General features: G+C 42.5%; 1 protein-coding gene and 1 long non-coding RNA gene across 4 annotated transcripts in view; one reads left to right on the top strand and one right to left on the bottom strand.

The window, feature by feature from the left end:
* Positions 1–835: 835 nt before the first annotated feature.
* Positions 836–10,905, bottom strand: LOC132348843 (uncharacterized). 2 transcript variants are annotated; one of them, XR_009497572.1, is made up of 3 exons: positions 10,656–10,905; positions 4,558–4,723; positions 836–1,692 (listed from the first exon to the last, which is right to left on the bottom strand). It is a non-coding gene; the product is annotated as an uncharacterized LOC132348843 (long non-coding RNA). The 2 variants fall into 2 exon arrangements; XR_009497573.1 differs by having other exon boundaries at positions 4,612–4,723.
* Positions 10,906–11,003: 98 nt separating this feature from the next.
* TMC7 (transmembrane channel like 7) overlaps positions 11,004–12,876 on the top strand; it is a 54,369-nt gene continuing 52,496 nt past the window's right edge. For both annotated transcript variants that reach the window (XM_059897055.1, XM_059897054.1), the window contains exon 1: positions 11,004–11,132. In XM_059897055.1, coding sequence (XP_059753038.1) covers positions 11,066–11,132 — 67 coding nt within the window. In that variant the 5' untranslated portion in view covers positions 11,004–11,065. The remainder of the gene's footprint in view (positions 11,133–12,876) is intronic.

Genomic DNA, 12,876 nt, shown 5'->3' with positions numbered 1-12,876 from the left:
TGAGGGGCATACTAGATTAAAGATCAAAAGATTATTATCCTAAAAATGGTAATGAGGGAACTTCCCTGGTGGTCCAGTGGGTAAGACTCTGCGCTCCCAATGCAGGGGGCCCAGGTTGGATCCCTGGTTGGGGAACTAGATCCCGCAGGCATGCCGCAACTAAGACCCAGAGCAGCCTAAATAAATAAATAAATATTTTTTAAAAATTAAAAAAAAATTTTTTTAAACGGTAATGAAACATAGCAGAACCCTATGGTCCTTGCCCCCCATGTCCCCAGCCTGCCTTTTGTCTGTGGAAAAACTTTAGCCAAAGAATAAGCTTAATCAGGGAAGTGAGAAAATGCAGAAGCAAAGAAAAGCAATCATACAGGACAAAACAATAATAGTTTAGTCAGTAAGCAAAGTCATGGACCTTTAGTTCCTTCGCAAGGGCTATAGATAATATTCTGAGCCTTATCCTGTGAGCTGTCTTGTAGATACTGAAACCTCCACCAGGTAGAAGAAGTTAACTTGACCAGTCCGTGATGACCAGACTGTAGCCATGACATAAGCTGCCACGATTCCGAGAATTGGCCTCAGAGAAATGGGAACAAACCGACCCTGGAACTGAAGATTACCTGGACTTAGAACAATCAAGATGATGCTGGTCAGACCACCGCAGGACCAATTTCAACATGACTGTCAGAGCTGGCTGTGCTGTTTCTGCGTGGAGCCCCCTCCCTCCACCTATAAAAGCTCTTGCCCACTGGTTGTCAGCGAGGGGGAGTCAGCCTTTGGACAGGAGTCCACCTTCTCCCCCAAACCCCCGGTTGCCGGCATCCAAAATAAAGCAAACTTTCCTTTCCACCAACCTTGCCTCTTTATTGGTTTTTGAGTGGTGAGCAGCTGGACCCACTTTTGGTTACAATAACAGTGAAGTAGCTGAAGAAAGTGAAACCGCTTCCCTCTGGGCCAATAATAACAAAAGGTAACGTTTAGGAGCCCTTACAGTATACAGAGCGTGGGTCTGGAATCCCTTCCGTATGGTGATGCGTTTGATCCCCACGACAACCTTGCAAGGTAGGTGTTGTGATAGCCAGCCTCCACGATGGCCGTCCGTGATCCTCCTCCTGTGATGCTCACGTCCCTGTGTGTTCTCCTCCGGCTCTGAACAGGGCCGATTTATGAAACCAGTAGAAGGTTGTGGAAATGACAGTATGTTACCTCAATGGCAAAGTCATAAGAGACCTTTTATTCTCTCTTGTATCACCTGCTCTGGGAGAAGCCAGCTAGCATGTCGTAAGGACACTCAAGCAGCCCTGTAGAGAGGCCCACCTGGGGAGGAACTGCATTTATTTTCATGCCTCTTTATTATCCTTTAATCCTTTAATCTTTAATTTGTCCGATTTGGGGGTGTGTGTTCATTCAAGACACTGGCATTTTTGAAACGTCCAGGCCAGCTGCCGTGCAGGAATGCCCCACAATCTGGATTTGACTCTTTCTTCTTAAAGGGACTCAGATACCAGGTGAGATGGTGTCACAGGAGATGGTTTATCCCTTTGGTGCTGTTGCCCTGGATCTCTTCTTTAATCAGATGCCCACAAGTTTCTCTACTGTGCCCGTATTGTTTCTATCATGCTGATGATCACAGGTCACTCTGGTATTTTACTTTTTTCTGAAATTGCAAAGATTTGATCAGCCCAAATCTTGACCCTGAGAAAGAACCCAAAAGACAGATTATTAATGTTGACAAAAGGAATCAAATTTACTTACAGATATAACCAGGATGTCAGTAAGTCAAAATGTTTCAAACTTGGTGCTTTAACGTTCCCAAACTAGCCACCTCAACAAAGCATACAAACTTAACATCACCAATTACGCGACAATCTGACATCACGTGCCTCTTGGTGTGATGGAGTAGGATGTATACAAAGCAATAAAGTTCCTCCAACAAACTTTGGGAACCAAATCAGGGTCACTTGTTTTTTGTTTGTTTGTCTTTTACATGGCCAACAGTGGGGAAAATTACATGAAAATAAGAAAAATATTACCATTTTCTATGTCAGTGAAAAAAAATCAGTAGTCGATCTAAGAAAGAAGTAGAAAAATTTTACATATATACAATGGAATATTACTCAGCCATAAAAAAGAATGAAATAATGCCATTTACAGCAACATGGATGGATCTAGAGATTATCATACTAAGTGAAGCAAGTCAGACAAAGACAAATATCATATGATATCATTTATATGTGGAATCTAAAGAATGATACAAATGAACTTATTTACAAAACAGAAAGAGACTCACAGACTTAGAAAAAAAACTTATGGTTACCAAAGGGGAAATGTGGGCGGCAGGGATAAATTAGGAGGTTGGGATTAACATATACACACTATTATATATAATATAGATAACCAAAAAGGACCTACTGTATAGCACAGGGAACTCGACTCTATACTCTGTAATAACCTATATGGGAAAAGAATCTGAAAAATAATAGATGTATGTGTATGTATAACTAAATCACTTTGCTGTACAGCTGAAACTAATACAACATTGTAAATCAACTCTACTCCAATATAAAATAAAAATTAAAAAGAATGGAAAATTTTATTTGAGCCAACCTGAGGATTATAACAGAAAGCTCTGAGGACTGTTCCACCTGTTAGATGTCAAAGCACTTATATATGTTTTGGGGATAAAGTGTTATACATCAAATGACGTACTGACAGTTTACACAATCCAGATCTGCACATGCAAAGTGAGTAGTGGGGCATAGTGACCCCTTACAAGATTAAGGAGGAAGGTTATCTCCCAAGGAGTTATCAAGTAGTGGGTCATCATGACCCTTTACAAGATTAAGAAGGAATGTTATCTCCTAAGGAGGTCTGGTTAATGCAGATGCGTAATACACACTAAAGGGGAGGGAGGAGGCCCAAACAGGCAAAGAAAATTTTTATGTTTAAATTTTGTCTTCCCATAAAATATGAATTTTATTTCATCAATTCTAATAATAGTATCTACCTCCAGTTCAGGGCTGGGCCTAGAGTAAGGCAGGCACAGCGCCTGGGCACAGCATATAAGGAGACACTCAGGGCTTTCCAAGTGCTGGATTGGCACCTGAGAGTAAGTGTCTCTCCCCTTCTCTCCGCTCCCCTCCACCCCGGTCCCAGCCCAGCTCTTAAGAATGTTGAGAGGATATATGAGGTCATCTTTTTTTTTTTTTTTTTTTTTTTTTTTAAATATTTATTTATTTATTTATTTATTTGGTTGCACAAGGTCTTAGTTGCAGCACGCATGTGGGATCTAGTTCCCCTGCCAGGGATCAAACCCAGGCCCCCTGCATTGGGACCACGGAGTCTTAACCACTGTGCCACCAGGGAAGTCCCTGAGGTCATCTTTGTAAAGCACTTAGAACGATGCTTGACCCATAGTAAATGGTGTATAAATGTTTATTAAATATACTAAATTTTTTCATTAAATATTTGTGTTAGTTGATGAAATGACATGCATCATTAGTTGGCTGTGTAAGACGGTCTCACTTAGTGACAATGGCAGCAACATTAGCTTGCACGGTGCTAGAACTTCTTTCTTTCAAAATAAAATTTCTAAGCGCCATCCAATTATAGCCTTGGAGAAGAGAAATCCACCAAGGCAACCTGGGAGTACTGGACATAGTTAATTGGCCAAAAACCCAGCAATTGGATTGATTTTTTTTTTTTGAAACTTGCATATGATTGAACCCAAGAAAGAAATACATTTGGTTCATATGGGAAAAGTGTGAGCAACTGTCACAGTAACTGGCATACAGGACTCATCTGGCACCTTCAGTCAGCTGTTTACTTCAGATGTCATCCTCTCATCCCAGTCTGGTAGTGCTGGTCTTAGTCAAAGTCAGGTGCAAAAGCTGCAGGAGAGGAGGCCTGATATAGTCCCTTCTAACGTGGCTGTGCTTTTCCAGTATGCATCATTTCCTGGTTGCAAGTCAAGGTGCATCTGAGCTTCATGCAAAGTTAGATTACTGTGATAAGCTTCCGAAACAAACTTAGAGTGTCCTTTTTAATAATTAAACTTTACAATAAGATAACAACAAGGAGCTATCTGGGAAGTGAGTCTTCAGCAGTTAATCTGGGAAGTGAGTCTTCGGCAGTAAATACAGACCTCAGTTAACAAAAACTAGAATTTAATATCCACTGAAACATAATCTTTTTCTCTCTCTAAAATTTCTCTCACTTCTACCAAATATAGCCAAATTAAAGCTAATTTGTTTGCAAAATAAGTCTGGTTAATTGATCACATAGGCTCTTTTAAATTGGCTGTGCTGGAACCTATCATAAGGAATCTCAGACTGAACTTTTTAAAAACCTCTCAAGGCCAGAAAAGCCCCACCAAGGGCATGTCACAGATTCTATAGCATGTTTCTCTCTTTTCAAGGTCCCCAAAATACCTTGAGATTCCTGCACCTGTTAGGAGCTGGCCTTCCTTATTTACCTGATAAAGCTGCTGGGAACCTAAGAGTTTCCAAATTCTGGAGGGATCAGATTGAGAGAAATGATAAATGTTTCAGTTCTACTTACTGTCAACGAATGAATCGGGCTCCACTGCTCACCACTTACAAAATCAATACTCACAAATTGTAGAAAGGACAGGTGCCTTTAATCAGAATGCCGGCAATCTGCAGAGACGGGTGGACTCAGCATCCCCCAGAAACCACCTCTGAAGATTCTGCTGGGCCGTGAAAGTCTTGAAAGGGAAACAGAAGTGATCTCAGTTAATCACTGAGATGGGGGTCAGAGTCAGTACCATGCCCCACTGTGTGCAGGCTTGTCGACTCCTTCGATCTTCCTCTAGATGTTATCTTGTTCACACAGTTTGGTCACAGTTTGATTGGGAGATTTCTGAAGGGGATGCTACGGAAAAGATCTGGTCATATGTTAATTACTTATTCTTCATGTCTACTTCTTTGATCTACGGAAAGAACCGACAATTTAGGCAAGGTATTGTGTGATTAAAAGATTTGAAAGGTGTGCTTGGGCCAGAGAGGAATAAAGCATATGGGTGTCTGGTTTAAAAGTTAGTTACAATATAGCTTTGCTAAAGTGACAAGAAAAGGGGCTTCCTGCTGAGGGCAGTTTCCGGCAAAGAGCTGCTTACATTACAAAAGTACAATTTACCAAATTGCTATAAGTCATAATTAGCTTGAGGGGAAAGGTTTCTTTAATATCTGGAAAACACTGATTAAAAACCAATAATATTTCAGACAAAACCCCCAAATTACAACCATACTCATCAGTTTGCTCAATCCTATGTGAGTAATCCTTGATCTTAATCTTCTGTTAACAGTTTTATGAAGCCATCAGGTTTTCCACGGGAATTCTTTAATTTCTTACGCAGGTGAGTGGTATATGATCTGAAAGTTATCAGAAACCTGCACTTGTCAGAAAGTCCTTTCTGTGAATCTTCTTGAAGTATTTTTTTACAAAAGCATCAGAGTACAATAACTGTCTATAAATGACAGGACTAAAAAAATGGTTAAAGACCTGATTACAATGCAACTGACAATTAAACTTGGTTACTGCTGTGACATACAACGATTTAAGATAATTACTAGAATTATCACTGATAACATTTCCTAGGACATCCCATTTTTTAGGAGTTCCATATAATTTCTAGAATACCTATGTTAATAAAAATTTACCCGTACAAATGTAACCTAAGAACGTTTATCACCATTCATTTGACAATGCTTCCCACATAATTTAACATACCAAATAAGTCTAAATTAGTTTAATATTCCTCTCTCTGAGATGGAGAGAAAACAAATATTTTGAGGTTGATGAAACAAAATTTATTTTTTAAGGCAGGACAAGAAAAAGTTAAACATAAAATTCTGTGTGTTTGTTTGGGCCTCCTCCATCCCCTGCTAGTGTGCAGCAAGTATCTGCATTACACATTGACCACACCTTCTCAAAGACGGGAATGCCTGCTCAACTGTAAAGATCAATTTTTTTTTTCTTTCTTCTGACACAAGCAATGTAACTTCTTTTTTTTTAAATTAATTAATTAATTAACTTATTTATTTATTTTTGGTTGTGTTGGGTCTTTGTTGCTGCGCACGGGCTTTCTCCAGTTGTGGAGAGCGGGGGCTACTTTTCGTTGCGGTGCGCAGGCTTCTCATTGCGGTGGCTTCTCCTGTTGTGGAGCACAGGCTGTAGGCATGTGGGCTTCAGTAGTTGTGGCACGTGGGCTCAGTAGTTGTGGCTCAAGGGCTCTAGAGCGCAGGCTCAGTAGTTGTGGCGCACGGGCTTAGTTGCTCTGTGGCACATGGGATCTTCCTGGACCAGGACTCCAACTCGTGTCCCCTGCATTGGTAGGTGGATTCTTAACCACTGCGCCACCAGGGAGGTCCTAACTTCTTAAAAAATAGCATTCTTTCCCAGCTCTGAAAGGGGTCATGGTGACTTGCTGCTTGCTTTGTACGTGCGTACCTGGACTATGTATCCTAGGTGAACTTTATGTAAAATATCAGTATGTCATTTTGATGTACGATCCTTTGTCTCAAAAATGTATATGACTGTGCCTTTCACTTCTGACAGGCAGAACAGTTCTCAGAGCTTTCTGAGCACCTGCTTCCCTGGTTATAATCCTCAGTTTGGCTCGAATAGAATTCACTTTTTTCCTTCTTGATAGTTAATTGAATTTTCGTTGACAAGGTGTTCCAGGGACCCTTCAGAAAACCTCAGAGTTGAACTTCATTTCGAATTTGATCTTTGGGAAGTTTGTCAAAAATATCAAAAGTTCAAAACACCTGGTCAAATAGGATCATAGGTCACTGTGAAATCACCCTAACCCATTCACTTAACCAAAGTGAAAATGAAAGATCTCAAAGGTTGTAATAAATCACTGAAATGCAAAGAAACTCACACAATCTATTATCAAAAGCAGCTCAATATTTCAAGAAAACTTTGTTTTCCCAGCAGAAAGAGAAAACAAAACTCAAGTCATTTTTAAAAATAAATTTAAAAAATTTACTCTTTTTAAAAATAAATTTATTTATTTATTTTAAATAAATTTATTTTTAAATAAATACTCTTTTTAAATAAAAAATACTCTTTTTAAAAAATAATAAATTTATTTATTTATTTATTTATTTATGGCTGGGTTGGGTCTTCGTTGTTGTGCGTGGGCTTTCTCTAGTTGCGGTGAGCAGGGCCTACTCTTCGCTGCAGTGTGGGGGTTTCTCACTGCAGTGACTTCTCTTGTTGTGGAGCACAGGCTCTAGGCATGCGGGCTTCAGTAGTTGTGGCTCGTGGGCTCTAGAGCGCAGGCTCAGTAGTTGTGGCACATGGGTTTGTTGCTCCGCGGCATGTGGGATCTGCCCTGGCCAGGCATCAAACCCGTGTTCCCTGCATTGGCAGGCAGATTTTTAACCGCTGCACCACCAGGGAAGTCCTTTACTCTTCCCTGAAGTCAAATACAACACATCAGACTATCCCTCCCAGGATTTGGGAATTGTGACGCAGAGACCTCTCATCAGTCTTTTCAGAGTTTATATCAACTTGGGGCTGCAATGTGACCATATTTTGCCATGTGAAGGGAGAAGCAGACAAAATCAGGGGCAAGTGTGAGGTGCAGGCTCTGGGAAGAGGGAAACAGCAAACATGAACTCGTAGGCAGGAACAGATAGGTGTGTTCAGATAGGAGGAGAAAGGAAGCCAGCCACAGTGGTGATGGTAGGAGATGGGGCTGGACAGATCCCCCAAAGCCTGCTCCACGCATGATAAGGAGAGCGAGGGTGTACTCTAAGTGGCAAGAGGAAACCAGAGGGGGAGGGGATGTTTAGCAGGAAAATTACGAGATCAATTTCCTTTCTGAGAAGTTGGCTCTGCTGGTGGACAAGGTCTGGACAAGGCAGGGAGACAGTCAGGAGGCAGTCCTCGCCTTGGAAGAGGCGGTGGTGCTTTGGGTTAGGTGATCGCTGGTGGCGAAGGAAAGCAGAGGGCTGATTCCACCCTGCCCCTCTGCACCCTGGTTCTTTTTTCTCTAAAATGGGGATTGAAGGTTCCTACTGTCTTCTTAGGGATGACGAAAGTTAAACGAGGTAATGCATGGTATGGATTTGGTACAGAGTAAGTCCTCAATAAGTGGCACTTATTATTATTATTATCCTAATAATAAAAGAGAGACCCCGCCATAGCTTTCCTCATACTGAATTCTAGTGTGGGAAACAGACAAATCAAGTAGTAAAAATAAAGTGCTAGGACAGATAAAGCTGATAGGGGGCGCTGTGGGAAGACATACGCCTCCCCTTGAAATAAAGCAATACGTAAATGGAATCAAAAATTCCATGTTTGATTCTGCTTTCTGTCCTACTTGCCATCCTTCTGTCTAAATTTCTGTTTGTCCGGCTACCAGCCTTGTCCCCCTTCTATTTCCTTCCAACAGGAGATTTCTGAGACCTTTTCCCAAAGAACTACCCTATTTCTATTCCTGTAAAATCAGTCATCTCCTGGGAGGAAGGAGTTTCCTTCAGGATACTGGGCTCATTCCCCTGCCCCAGAGAGAACCCGAGGCCTCTCCTGGCTGGGGATGCAGACCAAGCCAGGGCCAGGTGCCAGGTGCCGGGTGAGACCAGTAGGAGGGAGATGAGCACCTGGAATTGGCAGGCTCCATCCATCTCCTTCCAGATCTGTGGGCTGGGATCAGGGGCTGGGAGGTGGCCTCTGGTGAGGAGGGGAACAGGGAGGCACTGTCTCACGACAGAAATAAGCATCATTTGTCGACACTGCTTTGTGCCACAGACTTTAGAGGTAATTTTTTAAAACTTCAAGCATATATAGGTAATATATCTGTGCAATACAGAAAAAAGGATAATCAGTAAATACCCCCAACTTGTCCTGAAATTTACTATGCATTTCCAAGCACATACATATTCTTGTATTTTCTTTACCCAAATGGTAGCTTACCTAATACACTTCTTCTGCACCTTGCTTTTTTCACTTAATTGTATATTTCCACACATAGAACTTTCTATATGTCTACATATACAGCTATTTGATCGCTGGCTGTATGTGTCAAAATGTATTTAACCAGCCTCGTATCTATATTGATTTAGGCCACTTCTTTCTTTTGCTAGTATAAACAACACTGCAAGGAACAGCCTCATAAAAATGTCATTGCTTGTGTTGCAGAATTTTAAAATTTTATGTAGTTTGAATAAATGAACAAAACCGAACCCAAAACAAAACAAAAACACTTTTTTAAAAAGCACTTTCATGGTTTTATTTTTTACATTTATATCTTTGGATTTTCTTTTGTGTGAGGTTGGCATCAGATTAGGTTTGTTTGTTTGTTTTTCCCCTAGATGCTCTGCCAGGCACTTCAGGGGATTATTCTCACTACAACCCTTTCTACAGGTGAGAAAACAGAGGCTCAGAGAGGTTGAGTCACATGGCCAAGCTCACTCAGGGAATAATTAGAAACCAGTTTCCAAATGGAAACTCAGTGACCCAACCCTTAACTACAATAAAAATAGCATTTATTTTGATCCAGGCAATTACTTCTTAAAAAAATTCACTTTCTATCTTGGAATAGTTTTAGAGTTACAGAAAAATTTGAGAATATCACAGAGAATTTCCATACACCTTAGACTCAATAGTTTTAGAGTTACAGAAAAATTTGAGAATATCACAGAGAATTTCCATACACCTTAGACTCAGTTTCTGTGATTATTACTATCTTACATCAGTAGTAGATGAGCCAGTATTGACACAGTATTATTATCTAAAGCCCATACTTTATTCAGATTTGCATAGTTGTTACTTTTCCTGTTCCACATTCCCATCCTGATGACCATATTACACTTAAGTGGTCATTTAAGCAGTCATGTCCCCGTCCCCTTAGGCTCCTCTTCGCTGTGACAGTTTCTGACTTTCCCTGTTTCTGGTGACCTTGACAGTCTTGTGTAGCTGTTCAGGTATTCTGTAGGACGTCCCTTGACTGGGGTTTATCTGATGTTTTTCTTATGATTTGGCTGAAGTTATGGGTTTGGGGGAGAAAGACCCACACAGGTAGAGTGTCATTCCCATCCCATCATATCAAGGGTGCATACCATCAACATGACGTCACTGTTGATGTTGAACTTGATCATCTGTCTGAGAAAGTGTTTGTCAGGTATTATTCAGGTAGTTACTTGCCGTGCCCCGCCCTCCCTTTCCATACTGTCCTCTTCGGAGGGAAGTCACTGTGTGCAGTCCACACTTAACGACTGCGGAGTCATTGCTCCACCTCCTTTAAGGAGCTGTATAAATTATTTAGAATTATTCTGCATAGGCGACTTATCTACACTTCCCATTTATTTAATTTGGAAGTTACTTGTATACAAATGTATATACAATCACATTTCTTTAATTATTAGGCACTTATTTATATTTGCTAATTCCTTTTCATTCTATCTTATAAGCTGTACCTGGATAGAGGCAGAGATGAAACGTGGATAAGGTGCAAATTTTAAAAGACAAACACGGCACGTAGTGAAAAACCCTCCCTCATACCTTTCTCATCCAGGCCTCCCAGCTCCCCACTCGAAAGATATCTTATGCATTTACAAACATGTACAAATACATTCCCCCCCCCCTCTTTTTTTTTTCCTTTTTGTACCCAAATGGTAACTTACTAGATACACTTGTTCGGCGTCTTGGTTATTTTTATTACACTTTTTAAAATCTGGGAGGCCTCCCCTCCTCGCGGCCGCTGGACGGAGCTGTCCCGGGTCTCTCTGGCTCTCCAGCCGCGTCTCCCATCCCAGGTCCCCGACGCTGCGGAGCCGCACCCTTCCACGGCGCCCTGCCCTCACCTCGCCTCCCAGCGCAGGGCGGCTCGGGTGGTCCAGCGGGGGAGGGCGTGGGAAAGGCCGCCGGGCGCCCCGCCCCCGCCCCCGCCCCCGCCTCCGCCTCCGTGACGTCGGCCCCGGAATCTGGAATCCCGGCTCCGGGAGGGAAGGCCGGGAGGCGGCGGCGGCGGCGGCGGCGGCGGCGGCGGCCGGAGCGGGTCTCCGGCGGCATTTCGGGGGCGCGGGGCGCAGCCATGAGCGAGTCCAGTGCCAGTGCGCTCCCGCCCGGCAGGCCCAGCAGGCAGGCCTTCATCCACCAAGGTAGGGCGGCGCGGACCCGGCTCCAGGCGGCCGGCGGGTGCAAGCGGCCGCGAGGTGCTGGGAGCTCGGCGCGGGCCCGGCCCCCTCTCCACCTCCCGGCTTGGGGGAAAACGGATCTTTTTTATTGCTGGTCTCCCTCCTCCAACCCATCCTCACCCAATTCAGAGAGCGCATGCGCTACCAAAAGGAGCACTAGAATGGGAGTCTCGACAGTGGTGAGTTTGCCTTCCCAAAGCTGGTCGAGGGATCCTGGGCTAGTCTCAAAATAATCTTAGATGTTAAATGAAAAGATTGTGAGATCCCTGTGAGCCCTAACATTCTGATACCAGGTGCCTGCCTCCCAAACATATGAGGCTTTACAATTAGATGGGCTTAGAACTAAATTCTGCCTCGGCTATTTATTGCTGTGTGATCTTTGGTAAGTGACTTGCCCTCTCTGAACCTTAGATTCTTCAGCAGTAAAATGGGAATAAGATGTTGGTGGGATTAGTTGAGAGGAAAATGTGTGAAGTGCCTAGCAGAGTGCTTGATACAGGAAAGGCACTATCAGTGGTAGCCAGCCAAGTATATGCTTTTCCCTTTTTTTGTTGGGTAAAACTTAAGAGTGAAGTGTACAGCTCTGTGAATTTTTACATAAATGTGTACAACCGCTACTCAGTCAAGATAGAAAAGTTGCCAGCACCCAGGCAGGCTTCCTTGCAGCATTCATATCTTATATTTGCCCTTAACAAAACACAAGACCCCACTGTGAGGTTTGTGTGTGTGTGTGTGTGTGTGTGTGTGTCTGTGTGGACAACGCTTCCAATACCTAGTACCTTGGCTTCAACTTCCCCACTGTGAGTTTTATCTGCAGCGTTTTTTCTATTTCAATTTGAGAATAGAGATTTTGTTACAAGGATCTACAGTAAAGCATGAGTGTAGATTTGGGCATTGGGCCCCTCTGATTGGATTGATCTCAACATCTAGAAGAAGAAAAAGAGAAAAACATCTAGAGAGACCCAAACTCTGGGAACTTGCTCGGGAATCAGAAAAAAGACTGGGTTTTGATGCTAATTATTTTCTAATGCAGTATTAATAGTGCTGGCATCAGCTCAATTTCAGCCTTTCAGTAATAGCTATTCAAGTATTTTCCACATGATTTTTTATTTATCTTTCTCTTATTTTATCACAGTTCATCACATTTAAGATGCCAAGCCTGGTTTCCCATACAGAAGGCAAGGAGATTCCTCTTCCTTGGATCTTTGCTGGGTGTTCAAGGGGCTCTCTAAGCATCTTTTTATGAGTATTGTAACTAGCGCCTCTAATCAAAAGGTTCTCCCTGTCCCTTGGACAGATGATATTTTATGACCTTGTACCCACTAGCATGAGTGGGAGGCTCAGAAGGGACTGTGTTTATAACTTTGCAGCAGTTTGTAAACCATGACACACTGTATGAGCATCTTGGGAGGACAGTTGGAGGGGGTCAGGAGACAAAGGGCGTCTAGTTTACAGAAATGGGAAATGTGTATCTTTCTTAATGATAAAACAGATCACAACATTTGCCTTCTTTTTTTTTTTTTTTCTTTTCCATGATGGTTTATTACAGGATATTGAATATAGTTCCCTGTGCTATACAGTAGGACCTTGTTGCTTATTCATTCTATGTATAATGGTTTGCATCTGCTAATCCCAAACTCCCAATCCATCCCTCCCCCAACCCCCCTTCCCCTTGGCAACCACAAGTCTGTTCTCTGTATCTGTGAAT

The sequence above is a fragment of the Balaenoptera ricei genome, chromosome 15 (genome assembly GCF_028023285.1).
Source record: "Balaenoptera ricei isolate mBalRic1 chromosome 15, mBalRic1.hap2, whole genome shotgun sequence".
NCBI classification, from domain to species: Eukaryota; Metazoa; Chordata; class Mammalia; order Artiodactyla; family Balaenopteridae; genus Balaenoptera; species Balaenoptera ricei.
Note: the sequence above shows the minus strand (reverse complement) of the source record. Positions and strands in the feature narration are given on the sequence as shown.